At 40.5% G+C, this 13,113-nt stretch overlaps 1 protein-coding gene across 2 annotated transcripts; it reads left to right on the top strand.

The window, feature by feature from the left end:
- Nucleotides 1-365: 365 nt before the first annotated feature.
- LOC134008523 (calpain-2 catalytic subunit-like) lies at nucleotides 366-12,993 on the top strand. Of its 2 annotated transcripts, none has more exons than XM_062447940.1 (21): nucleotides 366-683; nucleotides 1,430-1,499; nucleotides 5,651-5,769; nucleotides 6,006-6,139; nucleotides 6,354-6,522; nucleotides 6,740-6,823; nucleotides 7,598-7,683; nucleotides 7,903-7,971; nucleotides 8,166-8,326; nucleotides 8,765-8,934; nucleotides 9,130-9,141; nucleotides 9,449-9,660; nucleotides 9,917-9,953; nucleotides 10,110-10,175; nucleotides 10,529-10,586; nucleotides 10,680-10,744; nucleotides 10,934-11,005; nucleotides 11,370-11,448; nucleotides 11,750-11,866; nucleotides 12,272-12,330; nucleotides 12,457-12,993. In XM_062447940.1, exons 1-21 carry the CDS (start codon nucleotides 447-449, stop codon nucleotides 12,478-12,480), a joined length of 2,100 nt encoding a protein of 699 aa, XP_062303924.1. In that variant the 5' UTR covers nucleotides 366-446; the 3' UTR covers nucleotides 12,481-12,993. The 2 variants fall into 2 exon arrangements, with proteins under 2 accessions (XP_062303924.1, XP_062303923.1); XM_062447939.1 differs by having other exon boundaries at nucleotides 368-683; nucleotides 10,937-11,005.
- The last annotated feature ends 120 nt before the right edge of the window (nucleotides 12,994-13,113 follow it).

The following is a 13,113-nucleotide window of genomic DNA, read 5'->3' on the forward strand; positions in this document are numbered from 1 at the left end:
CAGGTGGGTGCATGTGTGTGGGTCACGGTCACACCATAGATTTATGAATACAGCTAGCTACTACTACACCAGTAAGATACGAGGCTGACAGGGAACATCCAAATGATTAAGTATCTTTGATTTTGTAAAAAAGAATTATCTGTTGGATTGTTATACGTAAACGCCGATATTTTGCAACATTCCTTACTTCGCATTGGAAACTTCGCATTAAATGCAATACAAATTGTGGTTTAAGGGAATTATGAACAGGTTTAAAGAACATAAGTGATGTGCTTTAGTGATAGTTTCGTCTTCCTTGTCGCTTTGGTCAAAACACGCAGCAACTTGTATCAAACAGGCCACGCCTGGATGTGGGGCGGAGACGGACAATCACAGCTTAAAAGTTTCCATGCAACTTTAACATCTGTGCATTCTTGGTGATAGTGTTAAACAGCATTTCACCAAAAATGTCTGGTGTAGCGTCTACCCTCGCCAAAAAAAGGGCACTGGCCGCAGGATTTGGCACCAACGCTAATGCTGTGAAATACCTCAATCAGGACTTTGACACGCTCAGAGCCCAATGTTTGAGTCAAGGTGGACTATTTTCGGATCCAACTTTTCCAGCCGCACCCGAATCGTTGGGTTTTAAAGAACTCGGCCCTAGCTCGTCTAAAACTAGAGGAGTGGTATGGAAAAGGCCTAGAGTAAGTACCTGTGAAGTTATGCTTACAATTGTGCGTCTTTATTTATGAATGCATATGATTTGGTTGCTGTTGGGATGGTTGTTGGATTATGATGTTATCGCGCATTACGCATCTCCATGTCACGTAGCTAAGATCCATAAAGGATAGAGTAACTATTGAGAAAACGAAGCCTTGATGAATTGTGAAATGGTAGGATCCGTTTTAGTTAAGACTTCTTTGAGAGTCCCTATTGTAACTTACTCTAGCCTACTTTATTTAAGTGTGCGGTAATCAAACACTAAATGTTGTTAAATAGTTTATGATGGATGCCCTGTTATAATTATAATATATATATATATAATTATTATTTATGTATTTATATATTTTTGGTGACATCATGTAAATATAAGTACTGTAGCCTGTGGATTCTTTTTAGTAAAAGTTTATATTGACGTCCCAGCTAGTATAGCCAAGTAGGCTACTGTATCTGGAGGTATAAGTCCTTTCCACAAGGAGGCGCTATACAACCAAGGTATTGACTGAAAATTGCATAATATTTTGGGGACGCTTGACCAAATGTATGAGACAAGCGAAACAGTAGGCCTATTTGATCTATGATTGATATGGTGTTTTATGTACAGTTTTATACAAACAAAGTTTCTATCTAATACAGTACATGATTGTTAATATGTAAATCCAATAGAGAAAAGGACAGAGAGAGGGGGAATTGTCTTTTACTTTCTTGTGACTGTAAAAACCTTTTCCAGGAGTTGTGCTCACATCCAGAGTTCATTGTTGGAGGTGCCACCAGAACGGATATCTGTCAAGGAGCTCTAGGTAACATTAGCTTGCTCTTGCTTCACAACAAGGGCATTTTTACTGTACATTCTTAACTTGAAAAGCTTGCATAAAAACCCCTTTGGGTATCAGCTCTCTTGCATTTTATAAGCCCTTCTCTGTGACCCCAACACGGTTTATTTTAGGATAAATTCTTATGCCAAAGATATGATACAAACCATCTTCACCCTCAAAAAAATTCCCATGGTATGTGTTCAGTACGGAAGGGTTAGGTTGGGTACTTGGGTTAGGTTTTGTCTGGTTGTGCAAATATGCAACTGAAATTTGATCCTAACCTCAAATTACAAGAAGGGGCTTGCCCATTGTTTATCTGAGTCTAAAAGGTGCCACATGTTTTCGAAGACTTGCTCAAGTGGGAGTTGTGAAGTGAAAAAGTTATTTTGGAAAAATGTAATGTTATTATCTGATGAGCTCTGAGCAAGGTGACACACCCGCACACGCACACACACACACACACACACACACACACACACACACACACACACACACACACACACACACACACACACAGAGACAGACACAATTCATCCCCTACAGAATTCAAGGAAGTGGCTGATGACTCACCATATGCGTGCCTCAGTTAAACCACACAATATTTTTTGTTCGGTGGTTTCAAGCATACAGTAGAAAGACAGTGTTTCCTCTAGGATTTTTTTTAGCAGTGGGGGCAGGACTGTCCGACCCCCCCCCCCCCCACCCCCCCCCCCCCACACACACACACACACACAAAGTTCTAACCCTATATTTCGGAGCAGGTTAATGTAATAGTCTAATAGCTAATGTCATATTGCACATACTTTCGTCCTATTTCCCCTAAAGCAATAAGGTTAGGCTACTTAAAGAGACCTTCCACTCATAAAGTAGGCTATAGGTTACCTAAATGGCAAATGCTGTCAATTAATAATTGACGTAACAACGTATTGTAAATGGTCGATTAAGGTACTCGAAAGCATGTACACTGTCTGCTAATAACAATAAACCCACTATTTATTAATTAAAACTACTTCAGCATAATAATGCACTTAAAATACAAACGTGAGCAAAGGCAGCAATTTCTATAGAATCAACAGACATGTGCAATTTAGCTAGCCCGGGGAAGAATACAAACAACGAAAATCACCAGTTAACTTAATTTAAATTAGCAAGAACTATAGACTAATACAATAAAAGGCTTAAATGAACTGACAACGTAAGTTATACTACTTACAGTTCTCAAGGACGCACACACGCAATCTCAACTGCGGTGTGAAGCGCGTGTCCGTGCTATTCTCCGACATGCACTCAATCATTGCTGATAGACGGCCTACAATTTTGTACAGCCCTATTTCTGATACAGTGGCGGCAGAAATCTCTCGTCTTACTTTGTCGTACACAACAGGGATTTGTTTCTCGGAGAATAGCTTCCTATTAGGGTTAGGGTCAAGAGAGTTTGAAAGCTAGCTCCTTCAAATCGCCAGCTACGGAATGGTGAACCCTTAATTTTGAAAAAACTCTTACAAATGTGGGAACATAGGGCTGTTGGAATAGAGGGCTGTGGGAACATAGGGGCTGTGGGAACATAGGCACGCTCCCGAATGATGGACAGGGGCAAACAAGCAAAGAACATGTGTATATTGTTTTAACGGTTTTGACCTGGAAATTTAACTTGTGAAAACGCAAGTTGTCTCTTCATAAAACAACAAACAGTAGAGTTCTTCATTACATTAAAATATTCAGCAACTTGCTCTTTAGAATAATTAAGAATAGGCCTGTCTTCGTAAAAATTCAGTGGCGGCACTGAATCAGAAATAGGGCTGTATAAAATTGTAGGCCGTCTATCAGTGATTGTTAGAGTGTAGGGATGGGAAGATTCACCGATTCGCATCGATGCATCGGCATAAAAGCTCACAATGCGATGGCCCGGATCAAAAAAGTGTGCACCGGATACAATGTGGGATGAATCGCGATGCATCGTTTCTAACATTTTTGCATTGGTATAATCCGATGTATTTATATAGAATCGTGTGTAGGCGAACACCATTTAGTATTTAGAAATGTGACCAATGATTTGTGACCAATAATTTTATATTTAGATAGATTTCTCCTCTCTAACTGTTTCTTAAAGATCCTGTAAAGTGGAATTAAAAACGAGTTTCAAGTTCACCACAGAATAATGTGTTATTAACTACCCATCCAAATTCGAATGGAAAAAACCCCACGACAAGTATGTATTAGGCTTTGAAATCGTGAGAAAATCAGCAGCCTTCTCAGTTAAAGGCTGGGGGGGCGTGTCGCCTGAAGGAACTGAAGCTCCGCCCCTCGCTGCCTACCTACCACCCAGATAATGGACGCTACATCAAGCCGAACAAAACAGTATAGAATTTCAATGATTTCAATGTTCAATGAGTGAAACATACAGATGCATATAAATGAAATGTTCCCCTGATCTATTATAATTATAACAAGCACACAGAACTGAGTGTTGAACTGCTGGCGGCGGTGGATGGTCCAGGTGCGACCTAGGATGAACCGGGGGGGCGATGCTCGGTACGGCTCCGCGCTGCAAGAGAAGCCGTGTGTTGGTGAACCCCGTCTGTCTCTGGTCTATGTTAAAACTGTCCGCCATGAAATGGTCAGTGCAGAGGCGGCTGTTGGAGTTTATCCGAAGCTTTCCATGAGCGTGGCTCTTCACAAAATCTATCCACCTATTTTTCCTTTCATTATCAATAGGGAACTTAAATGGCGTTGCAGCGCAGCTGGAGTTCTTGCATCAGGGAAGATGCAGTTGCGGGTGGTGGGAGACATCCTGAAGCTAGCTAGCTAGGTGATGTAAGCTAAAATAACAGCACAGCAGGAGGAGCCATTCAGTGATCTGACGTAGAGAGGTCGAAATGATGTAGATAAGTCGTTTTTTTGGCTCCGCCCATTAAAACCTGATCTGAAAACGGAAGAGAAACTGTTCTTCGGTCTAACTCCACAGTTTCAGTGCGACAAAGTTTTAGCGCTTTGCACATGCTTTCAGGAACTCATTTCACACGTATATAATGTACTTAGAAGCAAAACATGGAATTTACTTTACAGGATCTTTAAGCGCGCTCTTATCTCCACTGCTGTCAGTGGCCGATTCTCGTCAAGTCTCTCGGCCAAGTTTCAGCGAGTTGGAGGCGTGTTCGGGCGAGTGTCCCTACGAATTGCAATAAATCCAAGGTTTGGAAACACCGGATTTGACAAGAAAGATGGGAAATTTGACAAGACCCATGCAATTGGCAAGATATGTCGTGCTGCTATAAAGTACACAGGGAGCACGGCTAATTTAGCTGAAGAGGCTACATGGTATTTGTGTGGAGACGTCTGCCTCCCCCTCGGATTCAGCTATGGCTACAGTCAGTGGCTAGCTCCACCGGTACCCCTAGCAGGAAATAAATCTGTGAACATAGGGCTGTGGGAACACAGAGCCTAATTTTCTAAATTGTCAGTGAAAAAAAAATCCTTAGAAATGTGGGAACATAGGGCTGTGGGAACATAGGGCTGACCCCCCTCATTCAAAGCTTTGTATATTGATGTGGTCACCGCTAGGGTTAGGATTTTACAGTGGCAAATACTTGCTTTGTTAAAATTGAGAGGTATAGTCTAGTGATGATGTACTAATCTGGGCTGCGTTTTCCGATAACGATGGATCGTAGCAACGATCGAGCAAAAAACGAAACCATCGATATTTCTTACGTGCGTTTCCCAAACATGCTCGCAAGGAGTAGGCTAATCCATGCGCTTTCAAGAGCTACGAATTTTCAAGAGACACTTTAGCTACGATGTCTTTGGGAACGGCCCGTAAAACTAAGATTCGTTGTACGATGGATTCTACGATCAATTTAGGTTAACGACGCTTTCGGGAAACGCAGCCCTGAATAATCTTTCACTTAATCTCTAGTAACACCAGAGATTTGGGTCTGGATATCTGGCATTAGTCTTGCGATCACAAAACCTTGTGCTATTGCTATTTTGGTCACAAGGCCCACAATTTAGAAGCATTGTCAAGATGTCAAAGTGCGAATGGAAATCTGTGGGCTCTTGATCTTTTCCTTTATTCAAATTAGTACACAAATATACACAGAAATCCTTTTGTTTATTTATCTTATATTTTCCTTGATCAGGTGACTGTTGGCTTTTGGCTGCCATTGCCTCTTTGACCCTTAATGAGGATGTCTTGGCCAGAGTGGTTCCCAGCGGGCAGGGCTTTGGAGACACTTACGCTGGAATTTTTCACTTTCAGGTCTGTGCCCCTTGCTGTTATCTGATTATGCTTCTGATCTAAACAGTCAATTTCACTTTTATTGATCATTTAGTTGTAAATGTAGGCCTTAAGTAGGCCTAAACAATACATTTCAGTCTGTGGCCACTCTATTATTGAAGATATATTTACGTTTCTGAACTGAATGTTTAAAATGCGGGATATTAGAGTGCTGAAAGGTTTTCAATGTGGCTAATTGACACCTCCATATCGTGCAGTTTTGGCAGTTTGGCGAGTGGGTGGATGTTGTCATTGATGACAGGCTGCCAGTGAAAGATGGAGAGCTGCTCTTTGTCCACTCTGCTGAGGGGACGGAGTTCTGGAGCGCCCTGCTGGAGAAGGCCTATGCCAAGTGAGCGGACTGTAATCCAAAAACATTTAATACAGACAGGTTTTCTGAAACTGATGCCCTAAGGAGTTTCTCCACCATACAGTATACTGACATGAATCCAAAACTCAACAAAGTATTGTTCAGAATGTCTATACTTTCACTTGATTGCATTCACCTCTTCAAGTTAATGCTATTGATTGAAACATCTCCTGATGAACAACTGTGTTGCCTACAGGGTGAATGGCTGCTACGAGGCCTTGTCTGGGGGCTCCACCACGGAGGGCTTTGAGGATTTTACCGGGGGCATTGCTGAGAATTACGATCTGAAGTCAGCTCCCACAAACATGTTCCAGATTATCAGGAAAGCTCTGGATGCTGGAGCTCTGCTTGGATGTTCCATTGACGTACGTCCTTGATTGATAACCCCAACAACTGTGTGTGTATTATATAATGTGATATCTAAAATGGAGGCACGCAGTGTTTGACACAGCAGTGCAAACTGTAAACATGGATGTAAAAAAGGTGCCTAATAGTTTTGCATAACCAATACATATATTAAATTAAGTATCTTAGTGTCAGGTGTTGTGGAATCTTGTTATTTATTGTTATTTTGTGGTGCAGATTACCAGTGCCTCTGATTCGGAAGCTGTCACTCGCCAGAAGCTGGTGAAGGGCCACGCCTATTCCTTAACAGGAGCTGTTGAGGTGAGTCACTGCATCCAAACTGCCTGGGCCAAATCAAGTGAAATTGTATTTGTATAGCCCTTTTTACAAGCAATGTTCAAGGTTTCCCGCAGAAAATGTGTTAGATAAGGTGGTAGGGTGGGGTTTGCCGTCAGACCGGTGGTGGGTGGGGGGGGGGGGGGGGGGGGGTCGTATGTGCGATAGACTAATGCATTCTGCAGAGAAGGGAGACTGGTGTTGGTCACGGTTTGGAATGAAAGGGAGTAAAACAGGACAGAGTAACACAGCGGATATTGCTATAAATTTTAAGTTTAAATGACGTAGTTAAGACGGCAGGCGTGTGTTGCTTAGGCGGCCGCCTTCGCTGCAAAGTGCTGCGGGAAACCCCTGATGTCACAGAGGGCTTCACATATGCCCATAGAACTGCCCCTCAACCAACCTAAACCCTCAAGGATGGTAACTGTACTCCATGTACAGTATAAAATGTTTTCAACTTGAATAGAAATTACAAACCTCAAATGATACTAATTCTGGATGGTTAGAATTCTGAAGTCAATGTAACTACAGTATACTTGAGTAGGCGTAAAGGAGTAAAACAGGACAGAGTAACATGGCGGATATTGCTATAAATTTTAAGTTTAAATGACGTAGTTAAGGCGGCAGGCGTGTGTTGCTTAGGTCGGCTGCCTTAACTGAAAAGTGCTGCGGGAAACCCTGAGTAGTAGTCACTCTGGTAGTGAGGTGTTTATGGGTCGCAACTCGGGGCATAGCTGAGGTGTGTGTGTTGATGTGAAGGTGAACTACCGTGGAGGAAAGGAGAAGCTGATCAGGATGCGTAACCCCTGGGGTCAGGTGGAGTGGACTGGGGCATGGAGTGACGGGTGGGTCTCACTATAAACAACAAAACTAGTCAACCGTTACTATTTAAGATGCTATTGTGTGTTCATTGACTGATTTAAAGACTTTTTTCAACATATACAGAAAGAAAAGCATCCACAGCAAGTAAATAGATAGAATAGATAGTATACATGAATATGATTTATGTGTCACATTGCTATATTCAACTTGGAATTTTAATAAATGCTGTCATATCTCTGAAGTTCTTCAGAGTGGAACTATGTTGATAGCTCTGAGCGTCCAGTGATCAAAGCAGAAGATGGAGAATTCTGGTATGTTCCTTTTTTATTCTAGATAATGAAGAGTGGATTACTACTGTATTTCACCAATTATACATACCAATTGATGTATCAACCTCTAAAACAGAACACACTGATCTTGATGACATAATTTTCAGTTGTCTGTCACTTTATCATTTCTTTAGCACAATGACTTTGACTCACACTTCCACTTTTTTTCCATGTAGGATGTCTTTCAATGAGTTCCTGAGGAACTACTCTCGTATAGAAATCTGCACGCTGACACCGGACACCATCACCGATGACTCGGTGAAGCACTGGAGTGTGTGTAACTACAACGGCAGCTGGAGGAAGGGCTCCACGGCGGGGGGCTGCAGGAACCATCCTTGTGAGTACTCAGGGAGACAGTGAAAGGAATCACACAGGAACCGACAGGATTGTTGTGTTTAAAACTTACGTCTGTTAAAGGATTAAGTCAGAAGAATTGGAAATTATTTATAAATTAATTGTGCCAAATAGTTGGTTTGCATGAGGTAGTCTTTCCAAAGTTGTTTTGTCAATATATATCATAAACAATTTACACTTGTATCATAAGTATTTATACATGGACTGCTATTGAACTGGGGCAGTGTCTTTTGTTCTGATCGCTTTGCTGTTTGCACACTGTGGTGTTGATAATGTTTGTGTATGAATATGTTTGTGTTTATGTACCTGTTCTCTTGTAATGTAATGTATCTGATGTACTATGACGATTACATTTCCCTCCGAGGATTAATTAAGTCAACTAAGTAATAAATATAAACAATTGAAAACATTTCTACCACAGACACCTTCTGGATGAACCCTCAGTTTGTGATCAGGCTGGATGAGGAAGATGATGACCCAGATGACAACGAAGTAGGCTGCAGCTTTGTAGTGGGCCTCATCCAGAAAAATCGTCGCAAATTGAGGAAAGTAGGCGAGGACATGCACACCATTGGTTTCGCCATCTACGAGGTGAGATCATTGTTCAGCAGACTATTAAAGCTACTCTCTAATCATGTACAGTACCAGTCAAAAGTTTGGACACATTTTCCCTTGAAGATGTGTCCAAACTTTTGACTGGTACTGTAAGTTATGACTGATAACTAAGTATTGATAACTATGTATCTGATAAATAATTCAAATGTTCATTGTTTTTGATTTCCTTAGGTTCCAGCACAGGTGAGGAATAGACCAGAGAAGGCATAGATACAGTATGCTGATCTTGTCAGCACTACATGACACATTCTTCTCACTTGGTCAGAGGAGGCGCTCAATGACCTGTCACTCAAATGTGGTACTTTGCCTAACCCTGTTATTGGTTAAACTGTTTACTTCCTTGAATGCTGTCTGAACAAGTGCAGAAGTCAAGTATCTGTTTTACAGACGGTTTTAACAGATACATTAAAATCCTTTGTTACAAAGGATTCAACGTTCATTCCATTGTGTTCAACATGCATCGTTACTGATTGGTTTCGTCTCCTGTCAGTTTCATGGCCAGAGGGAGGTTCACTTGGATAAAAACTACTTCCTGACACACGCTCAGAAGGCTCGGTCAGAAACGTTCATCAACCTGCGAGAGGTCAGCACACGATTCAAGCTGCCGCCTGGGGAGTACCTCATCGTCCCCTCCACCTACGATCCGCACCTGAACGGTGACTTCTGCATCCGCGTCTTTTCCGAGAAGCAGACGGAGACAGTGTAATGCTTGTAGTTTCACTCTTGCATGTGATTTGATCATTTGCGTTTAAGGCAAAATGTTAAAAGGTGCTGTGTGTATGTGCTTGAAAAAGACATGGGGAAATGTGTTGCTCTATACCGAATGGGTTGTTGCATTGTATGTGTATTGTTTACCTACACGGTCCATGACCTGGTTCATGAGATTACATTGGAATTATTCGCTTTTTTTTAAATTCAAGGTGAGAAATAAACTTGTATCTCTCAAATTCTTCCCTAGACCCTGTGATGATCCTGTGGAAGCAGTATTGGATGACGTAAGTCCACTACCATAGTCAAGATATAGGTGTGATTTAAATTGGGGATCATTGGTGCAGGAAAATTCCTAACTAGCTTGGGACCTCGTACTGCATGTGTCAAATGTGTAAGAACTGAAGACGATTGTGAACTAATTTCATTTGTGTGTGTTTCAGGATGTTGTGTCTGATGCTGAGGTGGATTCTGGGTTTAGAGGGTTGTTTACAAAGCTGGCTGGAAAAGTAAGTTTCATTTCATGAAGAGTAAAGTATTAACATTTGGCAATACTAATAGAAAGGGGAAGAGAAGGGGCCAGTTCCATATCTCTCCCAGCAGAATAATATAATTTTACAAACAATATCATATGTATTTTACTGTCATCTCTTCCAAACCAAATCCTATTAAATTAGACTGTGCTCATATCCATATGGACGCACCACATACATACCCCTATTGTTTGTGTAATAACACGAACCTGCAAATGTACTAAAATCACTGTAAAGTGCTCATGCAGGCAATGCCTACTTCGTAGGCTAAATCTTGAGCTTGCTGGTTTGACCTTATTCCTTTGTTTAATTGATGATATATTATATAGGACATGGAGATCTCTGCAACGGAGCTGCTAACTATTTTGAATAAGATTGTTGCCAAACGTAAGTGAAGGTGCTCTGCAGACATATATACGTTTTCAGGCTAAATGGAAATAACAACTTTCTAAGCTCAACATCTGGCTTTGTTTCTTGCAGGAACTGACATTAAAACAGACGGCTTTAGTCTCGAAACCTGCCGAGTCATGGTGAATCTCATGGACGTATCCTTTCTGTGTTTACTATACTCAGAATGAAAAGTCATGCAAAACATATTTATGAAATGGCCTATCTTTTTTTGTCCAGTATCATGTCAGCCCTTAAATAATGGGTCTGGTTGCCTTTATGACAACATTTAAACGATACAATTATTACCGTCTCTAATCGGTTCAGAATCAGACTTAATATGACAGAAGGACAGTGGAAATGGAAAGCTGGGTCTGGGGGAGTTTGCAACTCTTTGGAAGAAGGTGCAGACATACCTGGTAAGATAGCTGGCCATCAGTTGGTACATTGCATTTCAGGCCCATTCTTTAACAATCAAACACCAGTGGGTATAGCCTGAAGGGACAGACACCAGAGATACACATGATATATAAATGAAGCCTGTGACATTTGGTTCCCAAGCCCCAGTAAGGACTAACCAGGAGAGAGTGCAGTTGTGACCTTAAAAAACGAAAACGATTATGCATTTTCTATGGTGCATTTTCATATTTTTCCGAACTAGGTTACATCATTCAGTTTTAATGATTGATTAAATACTGTAATGAGAGGCCAAGAGAGTCATAATACGATGATTGATGATGATTGATTGACTGATTCATGTATTACTCTTTATGCTCCATGCAGGGTATCTATAAGAAGAATGACATGGACAACTCAGGCACCATGAGTTCACCTGAGATGCGTATCGCCTTGAAGGAAGCAGGTGTGTTTTCCGGCACTGTACTATAAATACATTTAATTTTGAGGGGTCAGTAGATGGTTAGACAACTTTCAACATACTTTCAAAATGTACTGCAACTGGTCAATGTCAAGATTTAGTGGATTGTTGGCATTTGTTGATAGGTATAGTAATTATTCTGTAAAACTGACAATCTGTTGTGTGTTGATTTGTGGATGCTTTGAGCACTAGTCAAGGGCTATGCTGACAGAATGAGTATTTATACACCACTTTCTCACTTGTGACAATTTTCCAAAAATCTAAGATTTGTTTTGGTCCTTTCCAGGTTTTAAACTGAATAACCCCATCTACCAGCTTCTGATAGCTCGCTATGCTGAACCAGACATGACCATTGACTTTGACAACTTTGTGGCATGCCTCATGCGCCTGGAAATGATGTTCAGTAAGTAAATTGTATTTATTTTACAGTGTAGGACTTTTGTAAGGGTGTGTGTTCTTTTTGAATAATTGATTTTAGATTTCATCAATTAATAAAATATGCATATGGCTAAATATGGATTTATCCATAAAATCCATAACATTTGTTCTGGTGGTGTGTACAGATTCAAACTGTGATCTGTCTCACATAACATGGAGAACCTCTTAATCACTGAATGTTTACATTTCAACTCTGGTCTCTTCACTGGCATCAGAATTATGTGGAAAATACTGCTGCCAACAGGGCAAACAACATCGCTCAATGTGGCCATTCAGTTAGAATGGAAATGTAGCACATTTCTGCGTCAAATTCAGCATGGCGTCGTGTTGAATAAAAATATTGTATTTAATAAATGACTTTATAACACAGGAGTCTTTAAGAAGATTGATGCACATGAGACTGGCTTCATAGAGCTTGACTTCCAACAGGTCAGTGAATTAATTTCTCAGTGAAAATGTTTTTTGCATTTCCTTTAAGTATTATTGTGCGCAATGGAGGGTGATAGACAGATTGTTACAGAAGTGTGTGGCTGTGTGTTTGTTTTTTGTTTACAGTGGCTTAACTTTTCAATGATCTAGAAGACCCTTAAACCACCCGGAAAGACGGGAAGCTAAAGAAAAAGTGTAAAGAACAAGTGTTAAACACCTAAATAGGTAACACATGACAGCTGTTATTTCACATTTTTGGGGATTTTATAAAAATGTTGCATGGTTTGTTAAGTTTGAAAACATTACTTATTCCTGATATAGTTCATGTAGTCTACGACACAAGTACCAATCTAGAACAATCAATTTGTTCTGTACCTTTTTTAAAGGCCAAACTTTGTGTTTTGTCAGATATGTAATATGATTTACGTCTCACTCTCACGTCTTACTCAATTCTTAAGATTTGGTTTTCAAATGTTTATGTGCTTAATTTACTATATTGCAGAGATCTATTATGATAAGTTTACCAGAAACATACAGTATTTGTTCAAGCATTAGTGCTCCATGGGACCATGAGTCAGCATCTGAATACAATAACTAAGGACAATCTTGTGTAAAACTATGGCATTTATTCATCCTTCTTCAAATAAACAATTTGTTAAACTATTCACAATTCAGTACGTGTTATTATTATTTTCCCGAAAATGCATTTTGCATTTACATCATTTATATTCTAAGTTATGTTCAATGACTATTGTGGACTAATGCTGATCTCGTTTTCAGAGG

The sequence above is a fragment of the Osmerus eperlanus genome, chromosome 22, assembly GCF_963692335.1.
Source record: "Osmerus eperlanus chromosome 22, fOsmEpe2.1, whole genome shotgun sequence".
In the NCBI taxonomy this organism is placed as follows: domain Eukaryota; kingdom Metazoa; phylum Chordata; class Actinopteri; order Osmeriformes; family Osmeridae; genus Osmerus; species Osmerus eperlanus.